Source organism: Delphinus delphis, chromosome 14 (genome assembly GCF_949987515.2).
Source record: "Delphinus delphis chromosome 14, mDelDel1.2, whole genome shotgun sequence".
In the NCBI taxonomy this organism is placed as follows: Eukaryota; Metazoa; Chordata; class Mammalia; order Artiodactyla; family Delphinidae; genus Delphinus; species Delphinus delphis.
Genome location: NC_082696.1, coordinates 26,511,707 through 26,525,062, shown reverse-complemented (window position 1 = coordinate 26,525,062; position 13,356 = coordinate 26,511,707). Strand labels below are relative to the sequence as shown.

The following is a 13,356-nucleotide window of genomic DNA, read 5'->3' as shown; positions in this document are numbered from 1 at the left end:
GACAGATATTTTATCATAGGTGAGGAAGGTAAGAATCCAGGATGTTAAGTAACTTGACTAAACGTCAACAGCTACCAAATGATTGAGCTGGATTAGAACCAAGCTCTGGAGCTCCAAAGCCCCCATGCTTAACTCCTACATTTCATTACCACCAGCAATTTCATTCTTATCTTTCTTAAACAACTTGCAAAGAAATCAGAAAAAAATGGTCTAAAACTCTTGAACTTAGGTAAATGACGTATGATTTAGAATTGGGATGATAGGAAATTGTATGTAGGTAACCAAAGGAAATTTTTAAAATTTAGCATTTTTATATACCACATATTAGCGTATCTACTGTATTCTAGAGACCATGCTAACGATTTACAGAAACTTTGTTACACTAAATTCTTATACCATCCTGCATGTAGTCATTCTGTTTCTTTTTTAGAAATGAGGAATCAGTCTCAGAGATATTATATAACTTCTGCAGGGTCAAACAACTACTAAATGGAATCAAGACTATGCCTGCCATCATATTGGTGTTTTTTTTTTCATTAAGCTGAACTAGCTTTCTCACATGATCAGTTACTGTTTGTAATTTAATTTTGATGTAGATATACGTATATTCAGGGTTTTTCATCTGGTCATTGTTATTTCCTCATAGTTTACAAAATTGAAGGCAAACAGCATGTAAAACATTTAATCAGGGTTGACTTTGTTCAGCTATGTGATATAAATCATTTTTGTAGTAATTCAGAGTATTATCTGTAGTAATCAGAGTAATTCAGAGTATAATAATTCAGAGTATAATCATTTTTGTAGTAATTCAGAGTATAATGACAAATTTTCTCAACTTGGTTTTTCCAAGGTGAAAAATATACCTTTGGATGGCCCTTTAAAATATAATAAATGTAAAAGCTAAGATTTGAAAATTATCCATTTCAACTTGGTAGATTTTGCACACTTTTAACAGTAAAACTATTACCATTTTGTTTCTTAGAGAATATGCTGGTATAGGGTGCTAACTTTATTTACAAGAAACAAAGATTTTCAGGGCCTTTTCCTATCCTGAAGAAAAATGCATTGGGTGTGTGTTTAATCACTGCTATGTTTGTCTTAGTGTGAGATTTAGATTTTCCTGCTTTGAGTAGATCTAAAAACATTATCATGGTGCCTTTTTTTTTATAGTTCATCACTTTTAGTAGGTCTTATGCATTATTATAGAACAAAAACAATGTATATGTGTATATGATATATAGGTGGCAGTATCCTGATAGTGAAAGTGGTGTGTTTTCCCCTGACTTGTTGTCATGGGTACCGAGTATCCAAGTGGTGTGATGGAAAGTGATCAAGTCTTCCTCTTTCACCAGGTGATCAGACTTTGAGAATTTGGGATGTGAAGACAACAGGAGTCAGAACTGTGGTTCCAGCACATCAGGCAGAAATTCTGAGTTGTGACTGGTGTAAATACAATGAGGTACCTTGTCTGGTTCTATCCTGAGCTGCTGAGCCCTTCCTAATGTTGAAATGTTTTAGATTTTATTTTATCTTTGTTTATGTGGACTTTGATAGTGTTTATGGACCATTAAGTTAAATTCAGTCCCTTTCTTTTCTAATTGATGATTGTGAGTGACCTGCATTAGCATTAATTGGATTTAAGTGCACATAAAACAGGCTGAATAAGAAACAGAAACTCTCAAAAGTTCAATAGTGCAGCCTTACTTGTTTATTTGGGAAACTGCTTTACAACTTACGTAATTTTTTACTTTATTGCTCTTAACCCTGCCAGTTTGTATCATCTTTTGCTTTCATTTCTTGTTCATTTTGCTAGTGAGGCTGATGAACTATTTGTAACTTGATTTTTAATTTGACAGTCCATCAGTTTTTAGAATTTTCTGTTTTATCTTCCCTTATAAGCCTAACCAAGCTTCATGTTTCTGTAAGATAGCAGTGTCCATTTGTAACTTTTTGCAGAGCTTCAGCTAACTATATGAGCATATGAATTAGAAATAGAAATGGATTAAATATGTGTTGATATGCTGTTTAAATATATTTATGTACCTGAAGTAGTCTGTTAACTATGACAAATAAGTATAACATATGTCTTACTTTTCGCATTTTTAAAGTAATCAGTGAAGGTTAAGAGAACATTGTATCAGCTGAGTTCTTTAAATAGAAAGAAATAAAATAGATTTAAAAAATATAGAACATACTCAAAATAATACTTGATTTTAATAAAATTTTCAGTGCTGATGACTACAAATCTCTCTCGTGAATTTTCCAAATAGGAAAATGAAATTGTGGACTGTGTGTTATACTTTTAGGAATTCTAAAAAAGTTGCTGATATATACTTGAGAGTAGTTTAAAAATTTTTTTTTAAATCATTGCAGCTTTTTTTCAGATGAGCTTATATTGAAGCCGAAAATGTTCAGACAATGGATTACTGCCCTGGTTGATGTGGAATGGGGCTGAGTGTGGAAGCAGCTCTTGGCCTCTTGAGCCATGAACTCTGGGTTCACCTAGGGTTCTAGATAGCAGAATTTAAAAAACCTGACTAGATAGGAGACTTACCACTTTCTGCATAAATTCTCAGATAGTGTTACATATTATATTAAGACATGGCCCATGAGAGTTGAGAGCAGTGATTGATTTAGAATTAGAAAAACAAAAAAATTTAATTTATACTTTGCACTTTCAAATATTTGTAAATTAGCAGGCCTCTTGCCTTTTAATGCTTGGTAGAAACCTCAGAGGATGCTGAAAAGAAGGGTGGGCTCATTTGTCAGGTATAATTTTTAAAATCTTATGTTCTTATTAATAGTCCTAAAAGTAGATTGGGAAATCTACAATGCTGTTTGAGACTATGCCTTTTTCTGTTGTGTATAGTGTTCCATCATATGCCTAAAGCATACTGAGTTCCTTTTCTCTCAAGTCCTACTAATTTTTGCTTTTTGATGTATATTTTGACTCCTTTCTATAATGCTATATAACTTTTCAAGAATGACTCCTGGGGTCAGATTAAATAAATACCAGAAAATAGACACTGTTTCTAGTAGGAAAGCTTGGGTACTGCTTAATTGCAAAGATGTCACACTTTACTTTTCTCTGAATTGTTTTCAGAATTTGCTGGTGACAGGGGCAGTTGATTGTAGTTTGAGAGGCTGGGACTTGAGGAATGTACGACAACCAGTATTTGAACTTCTTGGTCACACCTATGCTATTAGGAGAGTGAAAGTAAGTTTTTATCTTTTCTTTTTATACATAGAACAAAAATATAAATATATTTAATGAAGTATATATAAAAGGTGTTTAGGGGATGGGTTATTGATTCTTTTTTATGCATGTTTTTGTTATCCAATGAATGATAATGAATATTGAAAGCTAAAATTGGGTAAAATACTGGAATAATTATTGAATGAATTGTAATATGTAGTCAAGCAGTACTTAGGATTAAATAAAAATGTTTTTCTCATTCTGTCATTCCCATTCTACTATTCCTTTTAATATTTTTTAACTCTAGTAATTTACTTTGAGTATTATATTCTTTACAATTTTTCATTCAGTGGGAAGATTTCTTTATTTTGTTGAAACTTGCACAGAGAGAGAGTTAATTCTTTATTTTCCCTAACATGATTGTATATATGAATGTTCTCAGAAGTTTAGGGTAGAGACAGTTTTCCACTTTCTAAACAGCAGAGGATGAGGTAACATTTTTCTGCTGATCCCCTCAAATTTGTCAGGTATAAGGTGACTTAAGTTAGTTTCCCAGCTTTTATTTAGGTAAATTTTGCTAAGTCACTGTGGAAAACATCTTATTAAAGGACATTTCCCAATTTCATTCTTTGTTTTTTTACATTAAGGATAAAAAGGTACCTTTTTGATCTTTTCATTAAGATAATTATGTTATTCCTATTTTAAAAATTCTAAATTGTAGTTAATATTTTAAATTTTACTGGTTACAACTCAACATATGAGACACAGTGCCCTGATTTTTTTTCATGGCACACAGGTTTTAGTAGTTAAAAAATATTTTCTATATATATTTCACAGTGCTTCTGAGAATGAAATAGGGTAATGTAGTGAAAGTATTTTGCAAACTATGAAGAGCATTCACATGTAATTATATTATGTGTATATAACTATTAAAGTACTGGTAAGAAAAACATGGAAGAAATAAAATTGCAATGGGCAGCCTGGTAAAACATGTTTATTACTAAATACTACTTGTCTTTAAATTTGCAGTTTTTGACCTTGATATCATTTTCATTAGATGTGATATACAAAGAACATAAAAATTATTTTAAAACTTTTAACATTTAAATGTTTATTTGATACTTGTGCTAATAGCAATCATAATATGTATTCACAAAATTGGTTAAGTTAGATGAACTTTATTATAATGTTCATGGGAATGACCTTACGAAGTAGCATGTTATAATTACAGTTAACCTCAAAAAGGGTTTTTTGTGGTTTTTTTGTAGTTTTCACCATTTCATGCTTCCGTGTTGGCCTCTTGCTCCTATGATTTTACTGTAAGGTACAGTGGCTTTTGATATGTTTCATTGTGAAATACCAAGTACCATTTGCCTCTTTGCAGCTTTTCCGAAGGGTAATAAGTTATCTTACTAATATAAAAATAATCTGAGCTGAGCACATAAGAATATTTGCCACTGAGATTAATATTATTTTTTTCTGTTTTTATGATCTGGCCACATATATGAGTAAATTCTTTAGTATTTAAAGGTTAGCTTGATTGCTCTGTTTAAAAGCCTTTTTTCCTGACAGTTGTTCCTCGTAATATCTTCCTATGCTATAAATTGAATAGCCAGTATCTTTTAAATTAAAATTTTAAAAATTACGAAATTTTATTTCTTCAGTCTAATTATGTGAATCTTAAGGCTAAGATTGTTATATATGAAAAAAATCAGCATGAGTGTATGTATGTTTGTGAATATATGACTTTGTATGTATGTGTATGCACATGTGTATCTATGTATTAATATGTGTATGTGTATCTCTAATCATACCCCCAGTTCTGATCCCACACCACACAGGGTTCATTCTACTTTTTCTCCTTTTCCAGATTTAAAACTCCTGATTTAAAACTCTCTTATTCACAATATATTTACCTATTTGCTACCCTAGAATTCTCGGAAAGTAGTTTAGAAATCACTGTATATCAGTTCATAGAGATCTTTTTCATTCTGTATAATACTTCATTATGTAGACGTACTATAGTTTATTCAACTAGTTTCCTACATATGGGCATTTAGCTCGTTACAAATATTTTATAAATAAACAGTGCCACAATGAATAATAACCTTGTAAGTACATACATTCACATCACTAGAGAATTAGCTTCAGAATATATTCCCAGATGTGCGATTGCTGGATTAAAAGGTAAACATATACATATATATATATATATGGTTTTGTTAGATATTACCAAATTCCCGTCCATAAGGAATATACCAGTTTCCATTCCAAGCAGCAGTGTTTGAGACTCCCTCTTTCTCTACCATCTAAAGATCGTTGATTCTTTTTTTAAAAAATTAATTAATTAATTAATTAATTTTATTTTTGGCTGTGTTGGGTCTTCGTTGCTGCGCGCGGGCTTTCTTTTAGTTGTGGCGAGCGGGGGCTACTCTTCGTTGTGGTGCATGGGCTTCTCATTGTGGTGGCTTCTCTTGTTGCGGAGCACGGGCTCTTGCCACGCAGACTTCAGTAGTTGTGGCACGTGGGCTCTAGAGCTCAGGCTCAGTAGTTTTGGTGCACGGGCTTAGTTGCTCTGAGGCATGTGGGATCTTCCCAAAGCAGGGCTCGAAGCCGTGACCCCTGCATTGGCAGGCAGATTCTTAACCGTTGTGCCACCAGAGAAGCCCCAAGATCATTGATTCTTTAGGGGTTTCCAAGTTTGTGATCATATCATCTATAAATATAGTTTTACATCTTCAATTCCAATTCTGATGCCCCTAATTGATTTATCTAATTGCATTGACAGATACCTTTATTACAGTGTTAAATAGTGTTATGGAGGATGTCTTAATTCTTGTATTAGTAAAAATGCCTCTAATGTTTCCTTGTTAAAAGTAAGATACTGACTTTAAGAAAAAGTGTATGTATTTATTTATCATGCTAAGAAAGTATGCATCAACTCCAGTTTTCTTGAGTGTGTTTTTTTTTTTAGAGTCAGGAATTGATCTTAAGTTTTGTTGAAGGCTTTTTCCGCATCTATGGAGATGATCATGATTTTTTTTTTGAGCTATTAATATAATGTATTATATTAACGGATTGAACCAACCTTGCATTCTTAGACTAAATCCCTCTTTTTCTTTGTGTATCGTTATCTTACTGTGGTGTTGGATTTTGTCTGCTAATATTTTATTTAGAGCTTTTACATCAATATTTGAAGGTGATATTGACCTATATGTGTATGTGTACCTCTAATCATACCCCTCATTCTGATCCCACACCACACAGGGTTCATATAGGGTTTTTTTTCTGTTTCTTGTTTTAAATTTTTGGTTTGTGTATCAATGTTTTAATTGCTTCATAAAAAAGAATTAAGAAGTTTTTCTACATTTTCTAAGCTCTGGAACAGTTTGTGCAACACGGAGGGTATTGGGTTTTTGAAGCATTGGTAGATTTTCCCTGTGAAACCATCCGGGCATGGCTCTTTTTGTGGAGTACTTCTTGATAACTTTCTTTATTTCTTCTATGGAAATTTGTCTGTTTAAACTTTCTATCTCTAATGGGAGTTTAGGAAATTATCCTTTGCTTATAGGTTTTCACATTTATTTATACGGATGTCTGTAGAGTCATGACTTTTTAATTTCTTCTGATTCAATGGTTATTTCACTATTGTCATTTCTGATTTTGTATATATGTGATTCCTACTTTAAGTTATCTAATGGCATGTTTATTTTGTTATTTTTTCTTCAGCATACAAGATTTTGATTTATGAATGAGAACTACTGTTTTTCTATTCAGTACCTCATTAATTACTGCTTTTATCTTTATTTCCTTCTTGATACTTTCTTTTGGCTTACTTTCTTTTTCCAACTTTTGATCTGGGAATTTACTTATTTTTATTTTTTCATTTTGTTAATAAAGTGTTTAAGGCTATGAATTTTCTTCTAGTTTTCATTTCAATTGTAACTCATACATCCTGATATATAATTTTTTTCATTATCATTAAAAAAATGTGTAACTTCTATTTGTATTTCATCTTTCTACCAAAAGTTGTTTAGTAGGAAGTTATTTAATTTCCATATGAAAGTGCCTTTTAATTTTTGAAAATTTGTTAATAATTTCTACTTTTATTGTGATCAGAGAACACTGTTATTAGTCATTCTGTTTTATGGAATATGTTGATTTTTTTGTGGAGGAGAACCTAGTAAATGATCAATTTTTGTGAATGTTACATATGCAATTGAGAAGAAGGTATATTGTCTATTATCACATTGTAAAGTTAAATATATAACCATAAGCTCTACTAATTGATAATGTCATTTGGATCATCTGTATCCTTTCTTATTTTTGGCCCACTTAATCCATCTTGTACTGAGAATGGAATGTTAAAATCTCCTATTATCAGTGTGTTTCTATCTATGTCTCCCTAAATCTCTTCTAGTTTTGAGTTCATAAAGCCATATGCTGTATTATTTGGTGCATAGATATTTTCAACATACATTAGTGAACTGAGACTTTTAGCATCAAAGAGACTCTTTCTTTGACACAGCTAATTGCTTTTTAGTTTTAATTATGCTTTATCTCTTACTAGTATCATTGCCTCTGCTTTCATACTATTCCCATCTTCCAGGTATACCTTTTTCCATACTTTTATTTTTAGTTTTTTTGAACCATGTTGTTTCTGGTATGTCTTTCATACAGAGCATATATTTGGGTTTTGCTTGGCAAGCTAAATCAAAAATCTTTTTATTATAATATGCAAGTTTAACCTATTCATATTTCTTGATAAAAATATGTTTGATAGCAAGTCTGTCATATTATTTTATGTTATGATTATTTTGTGTATTATGTTCTATTCATTGTGTGGTGTATTTTTTTGTTTTGCTTTGGGGTTTTTTTTTTTATCTTTTATCAAAAAATTTATATTTAGGTAAGTTTTTTTCTTTGTTTCATTGGTTTCCTTTGGTCTTATAAATTTTGTAATGCTTTTATTCCCTTTATTTTGTTTTATTTAAACTTAAAAAAAAACACCCCAAACAGTTCACCCACTTCTCCTTCTCCCCATCTGCTGCCTCTGGCAACCACCAATCTTCTGTTCTATCTGTGAACTTGTTTTCTGTTTTGTTTTGTTTTTGTTTTTTTCCATCCATGTTGTTGCAAATGGCACAATTTCATTCTTTCGTTATGACTGAATAATATTCCATTGTATACATATGCCACAATTTCTTTATCCATTCGTCTGTTGATGGACACTTTGTTTGTTTCCATATTTTGACTGTTGTAAATAGTGCTGCAAGGAACATGGGGATACATATATCTTTTTGTGTTAATGTTTTCTTCAGATAAATACCCAGAAGTGGAATTGTTGGATCATATGGTATTCTATTTTAAGATTTTTGAGGAACTTCTGTACTGTTTTCCATAGTGGCCTTACCAATTTGCATTCCCACCAACAGTGCACAAGGGTTCCCTTTTTCTCCACATCCTTTCCAACACTTACTATTTCTTGTCATTTTCTTTATCATTTTGATAACAGCCATTGTAGTTTTGATTTGCATTTCCCTAGATTCATGATGTTGAGCAACTTTTCATGTACCTGTTGGCCGTCTCTATGTCTTCTTTGGAAAAATGTCTGTTCTGATCTTCTGTCCATTATTAAAATTGGATAGTTTGGTTTTTTGCTATTGAGTTGTGTGAATTCTTTATATATTTTGGATATTAGCCCTTCATCAGATATATGATTTTTAAATATTTCCTCCCATTCAGTAAGTCACCTTTTCATTTTGTTGATGGTTTCCTTTACTGTGCAGAAGCTTTTCAGTTTGGTGTAGTCCTACCTGTTTCTTTTTATAATACCAGTACCATACTGTTTTAATTACCATAGCTTTGTAATATAGTTTGAAATCAGGGAGCATGATGCCTCCAGTTTTGTTCTTTCTCAAGATTACTTTGGCTATTCAGGGTCTTTTGTGGTTCCATACAAATTTTAGGATTGTTTGTTTTATTCTGTGAAAAATGCCATTGGAATGGCTATCAAACTCAATAGTAAAAAAGCTAAAAGTTTTTCCTCTAAAATCAGGAACAAGACAGAGGTGCCCACTCTTGCCACTTTTATTCAACATAATATTGGAAGTCCTAGTCAGAGCTATTAAACAAGAAAAAGAAATAAAAGGCACCCAGATTGGAAAGGAAGAAGTAAAATTGTCATTATTTGCAGATGACATGATATTGTATCTAGAAAACCCTAAAGACTCCATAAAGAATGTTAGAACTAATAAATTCAGTAAAGTTGCAGGATACAAAATCAGTACACAAAAGTCTGTTGTACTTCCATATACTAATAATGAACTATCAGAAAGAGAAATTAAGAAAATAACCCCACTTACAATTACATCAAAAAGAATTAAATACTTAGGAGTAAATTTAATATAGGAGGTGAAGTACCTGTTTATTGAAAACTACAAGAAATTAATGAAAGAATTTAAAGAAGACACAAAGAAATGGAGAGATATTCTGTGCTCCTGGATTGGAAGAATTACTATTGTTAAATTGTCCATACAACCCAAAGCAATATACAGATTTAATGCTATCCTTATCATTAGTCCCTTGTTTTTCAAAAAATTTAACCATTTATTATCTGGTTTGTTAGTTTTTAATGGTATTTATTTTAACTCCTACTTGCTGCATGTACAATAACTTATTTTATGAACTTATTTTACCTTCCTTTTTTTTTACCCTCCCTTTTGCATCAAATTTTAAGTTGTTTTATTTATATTTTGTTAGAACATACCACATATAACATGTAATACATACCATGTTATATATTATTCTTCCACTCTTGTTTCCAATTTTGTTTTCATCTTAGGTACATAACTAAATATATTAAATGCTCATCATCAATCTTTTTGCTAAAATTTCCTCATCATGTTTTAGTTTGATGAAGTTTATATTCTAGTAAATTCCTCAAGAAGGGCTCATGGGTACAGACTTCTCAGGAGCTCTCGCATATTTAAAATTATTTCTCTGTAGTCTCGATGCTTGAAGGATAACTTAGCTGAACATGAACTCCTTGATTTACATTTCTTTCCTATAGGGACTCCAATTAAACATAAATTGAATCTCTCTTACTTGTCTTCTATATCAGATGCTTTCTCTCTGATACGTTTTTAGTCTCATTTTCATTCCTTGGTTATTTTTCTCCTGTCTTTGATGTCCTTATATTTTTGTGTAAATTTATTCTTTGAGCACCATGTAATTTTGTCTTCATTTCTGATATGAATTTGCCTTTTTTCTTCTATTTCTTTCTTGTGTCCAGTTAGCTCTATTTCACTTTTTCCTGTTTTTGTCCACTTCTTTTCTTTGTTTTTGAATTCTTGATTGTAGGGGGAAAGCTCTATACTTCCGACACCAGATGTATGTGGAGTTTTCCCACACCAAGAAATTCTCTAATTCTCAGCAGACACCAATGGTGTGTCCTACAAAGTTAACTAAATTCTAATTCTATCTACCTGGAGATAACATCAGATCCCACAGATTAAGAACTCAGTTCCACTAGACTGCCCTGACTTCAGATGCAAATTGCAAGCCTAGATTGTCACCTGTACTTCTGACTGACTAGCTGTAAATTGGGGTTCCCAAGACCCCCTCCTCAGGTTTTATAATTTGCTAGAATAGCTCACAAAGCTCAGGGCAACGTTCACTATGTGTACTAGTTTATTGTAAAAGATATTATAAAGGATAAAAATGAACAGCCAGGAGAAGAGGTACAGAGGATGAGGTCTGGAAGAGCCCTGAGTGCAGGAGCTTCTGTCTGTATGGAATTGGAGTGCCCCACCCTGCCAGCACATGGGTAAGTTCACCAACCTTGAAGCTCATCAAACCTTGTTCAAGAGTTTTTATAGAGCTTAATTTCCAGCCCTCCCTCTTCTCTGGGAGTTCAGTGGATGGAGCTGAAAATTCCAGCTCTCTAAACACATGAGACTATGTAAGGACTCCATCCTAAGTCACCTCATTAGCATAAACTCAGGTGTGTTCCAAAGGGACTCCTTATGAATAACAGAAGACATTCCTATCATTCAGGAACTTCCAGGGGTTTTAGGAGCTCTGTGCCAGGAACTGTGGACCAAGATCAAATATATTTCTTATTATACTACACTGATCTAGGTCAATTATTTTTCCTTCCTGTCCCCAGATGCTTGTTTAGAGATATTAATTCAGTTTAGAATGTTATATTACAGTTTTTCTTACACTTTGCTATTTATTTTTTTGAGGTGGTCTTTTGTCAGGTGAAATGTTTGAGTTTATGGTATCCATTTTATTTTTATGTTTTTTAAAAAATAGATTAAGACTTTATGTGTTTCTGCATACCCATGTACAGGATTGATGGTTTGGGATTGGTACGTTTCCTTCCTTTTAATCCTCTTTTCCCTTTAAACTATTAACTTCCTAAAATAACTCCTTGTGTCCATATACTTTAAAACCTGTACTCTACTCTATGCTAGGCTTTTTTCACTATTTTCACTCATAGGAAGGTGGTGGCTCTAAATGAGTTTTAGACCTTATCCTAGCTCTTCTCGGTTCTATTCAGTTTTTCCTAAATTGCCCTTGCTGTCCAATAAAGCTTGGATCTGGAACATGGGAGAATGCACATTGGGATTCTGGGGGATTTTTTGTTTTGTTTTGTTTTTATACATGTAATTACAAGTTTGGATATGTTGAAGCCTGAGTTTTATGTAGTTTTATTTGTTCTTTTTGTTGTTCTGTATTGGTTTTTGTGAGGATACACTAAGAGGTTTGGATGTACATGGCCTCATTGCTTCAAACTACCCAGAATTCCTCTCCCCTTTACTTCTGAGTCAGTATTTGATATGGCAGAAGCTATGTAACTTTGTTAGTGTAGAATAACAATAAATTACAACAATGCCTTGGGAGAAATTACATGCTCTAACTTGGTTTTTTTGACTGATCCAATACAAGCAGGCAGACAAACTGGGAAGTATAATCACACTGTCTTCCAGCTCTCAATTAAAACGGTACCATAACAAGTTTTTTTCTTTAATAGTCTGTATAAAATAGTATGGAGTGATTATAGAATTTTTAGCATGGGAGCCAAAAAATGGCAACCTGGCAGACAGGAAGAAAACTTATCAGTTGTTCACCACCCACCCCAATCTTTTCCAAAGTGCATCTCTGGAGCTAGATCATTGGCTGGAGGTTAGCGCTGTAAATATGGCTTTGAAGACCATTAACTTACTGGTGGTTTGGTCCATAGGAATGCATCAATCAAAGGGCGATAAGTTTAGAGAAAGAAAAGCAAAAAAACAAAACAAAACAAAAAAACTATCTTCAGGAGGGAATTAATGTTGGAAGGAAGAAGGGAACAGCCCACCCAAAACAGGAGGAGACCCCAGAACATGCAGTATGTCAGAGAAACTGCTGGCAAGGATATCAACCAGATGTGGATGGCCAGTAATGTGAGATCCTCCAGGTAGGCTGAGCAAGATGAAGAGTGAACTTGGAATCTTCTCTCTTACATAGTGTCACCTGTGGGCTCAAAAGGGATTTCCGAGTATAGAATCTAGTTCTCGGATTTCAAAGTCTTTTCTGGTGTTTAAAGCTGTTTGCAAAAGTCTTGACAACTGAGGTGGGAGCATTAATCTTTTGACATCTTAAATCCATTTCACTGTTCTGTTTCTAATTAAAGGGGAAAACCTAGTGACTACTTATTCTTTCTTTTCAGGATTGTCATTATGATCTTAATCCTACTGACCACTCCCTGTTTTATGTATATACTTAAGTATCCTAAAACACCCAGTTGGGAAATGCCTTACCTTTGTTGATGTAGGTTTAACTCGGGAATATGTTAAAACTGGGCTTTTGAATACAAACTGCAGTACTCTAAAATCTTGTAGGTACCTAACTGTGCTCAGAAATCATTACAGTTTTTGGCTCAGCGTCTTAATATTCCCTCCACTTTTTATTGAAGTATAGTTGATTTATAATATTATATTAGTTTCAGGTGTACAACATAGTGATTCAGTATTTTTATAGATTTTTTCTCTCCACTTTTAAAAATTAGGCTTTGATTCTTTCCTGAATTCTGAGCAAGACTGGAGATTGGGGGATAGATGTTTAGTGCTTCTGGGGAGAGAGAGATGGCTTAGGTCATGGTTCTGTGACAT

The 13,356-nt window shown here is 32.9% G+C and overlaps 1 protein-coding gene across 1 annotated transcript in view; it reads left to right on the top strand.

Moving 5' to 3' along the window:
• PEX7 (peroxisomal biogenesis factor 7) overlaps positions 1–13,356 on the top strand; it is a 91,252-nt gene that overhangs the window by 31,350 nt on the left and 46,546 nt on the right. The window contains exons 6-8 of the mRNA XM_060029909.1: positions 1,353–1,459; positions 3,104–3,217; positions 4,465–4,520. Coding sequence (XP_059885892.1) covers positions 1,353–1,459; positions 3,104–3,217; positions 4,465–4,520 — 277 coding nt within the window. The remainder of the gene's footprint in view (positions 1–1,352; positions 1,460–3,103; positions 3,218–4,464; positions 4,521–13,356) is intronic.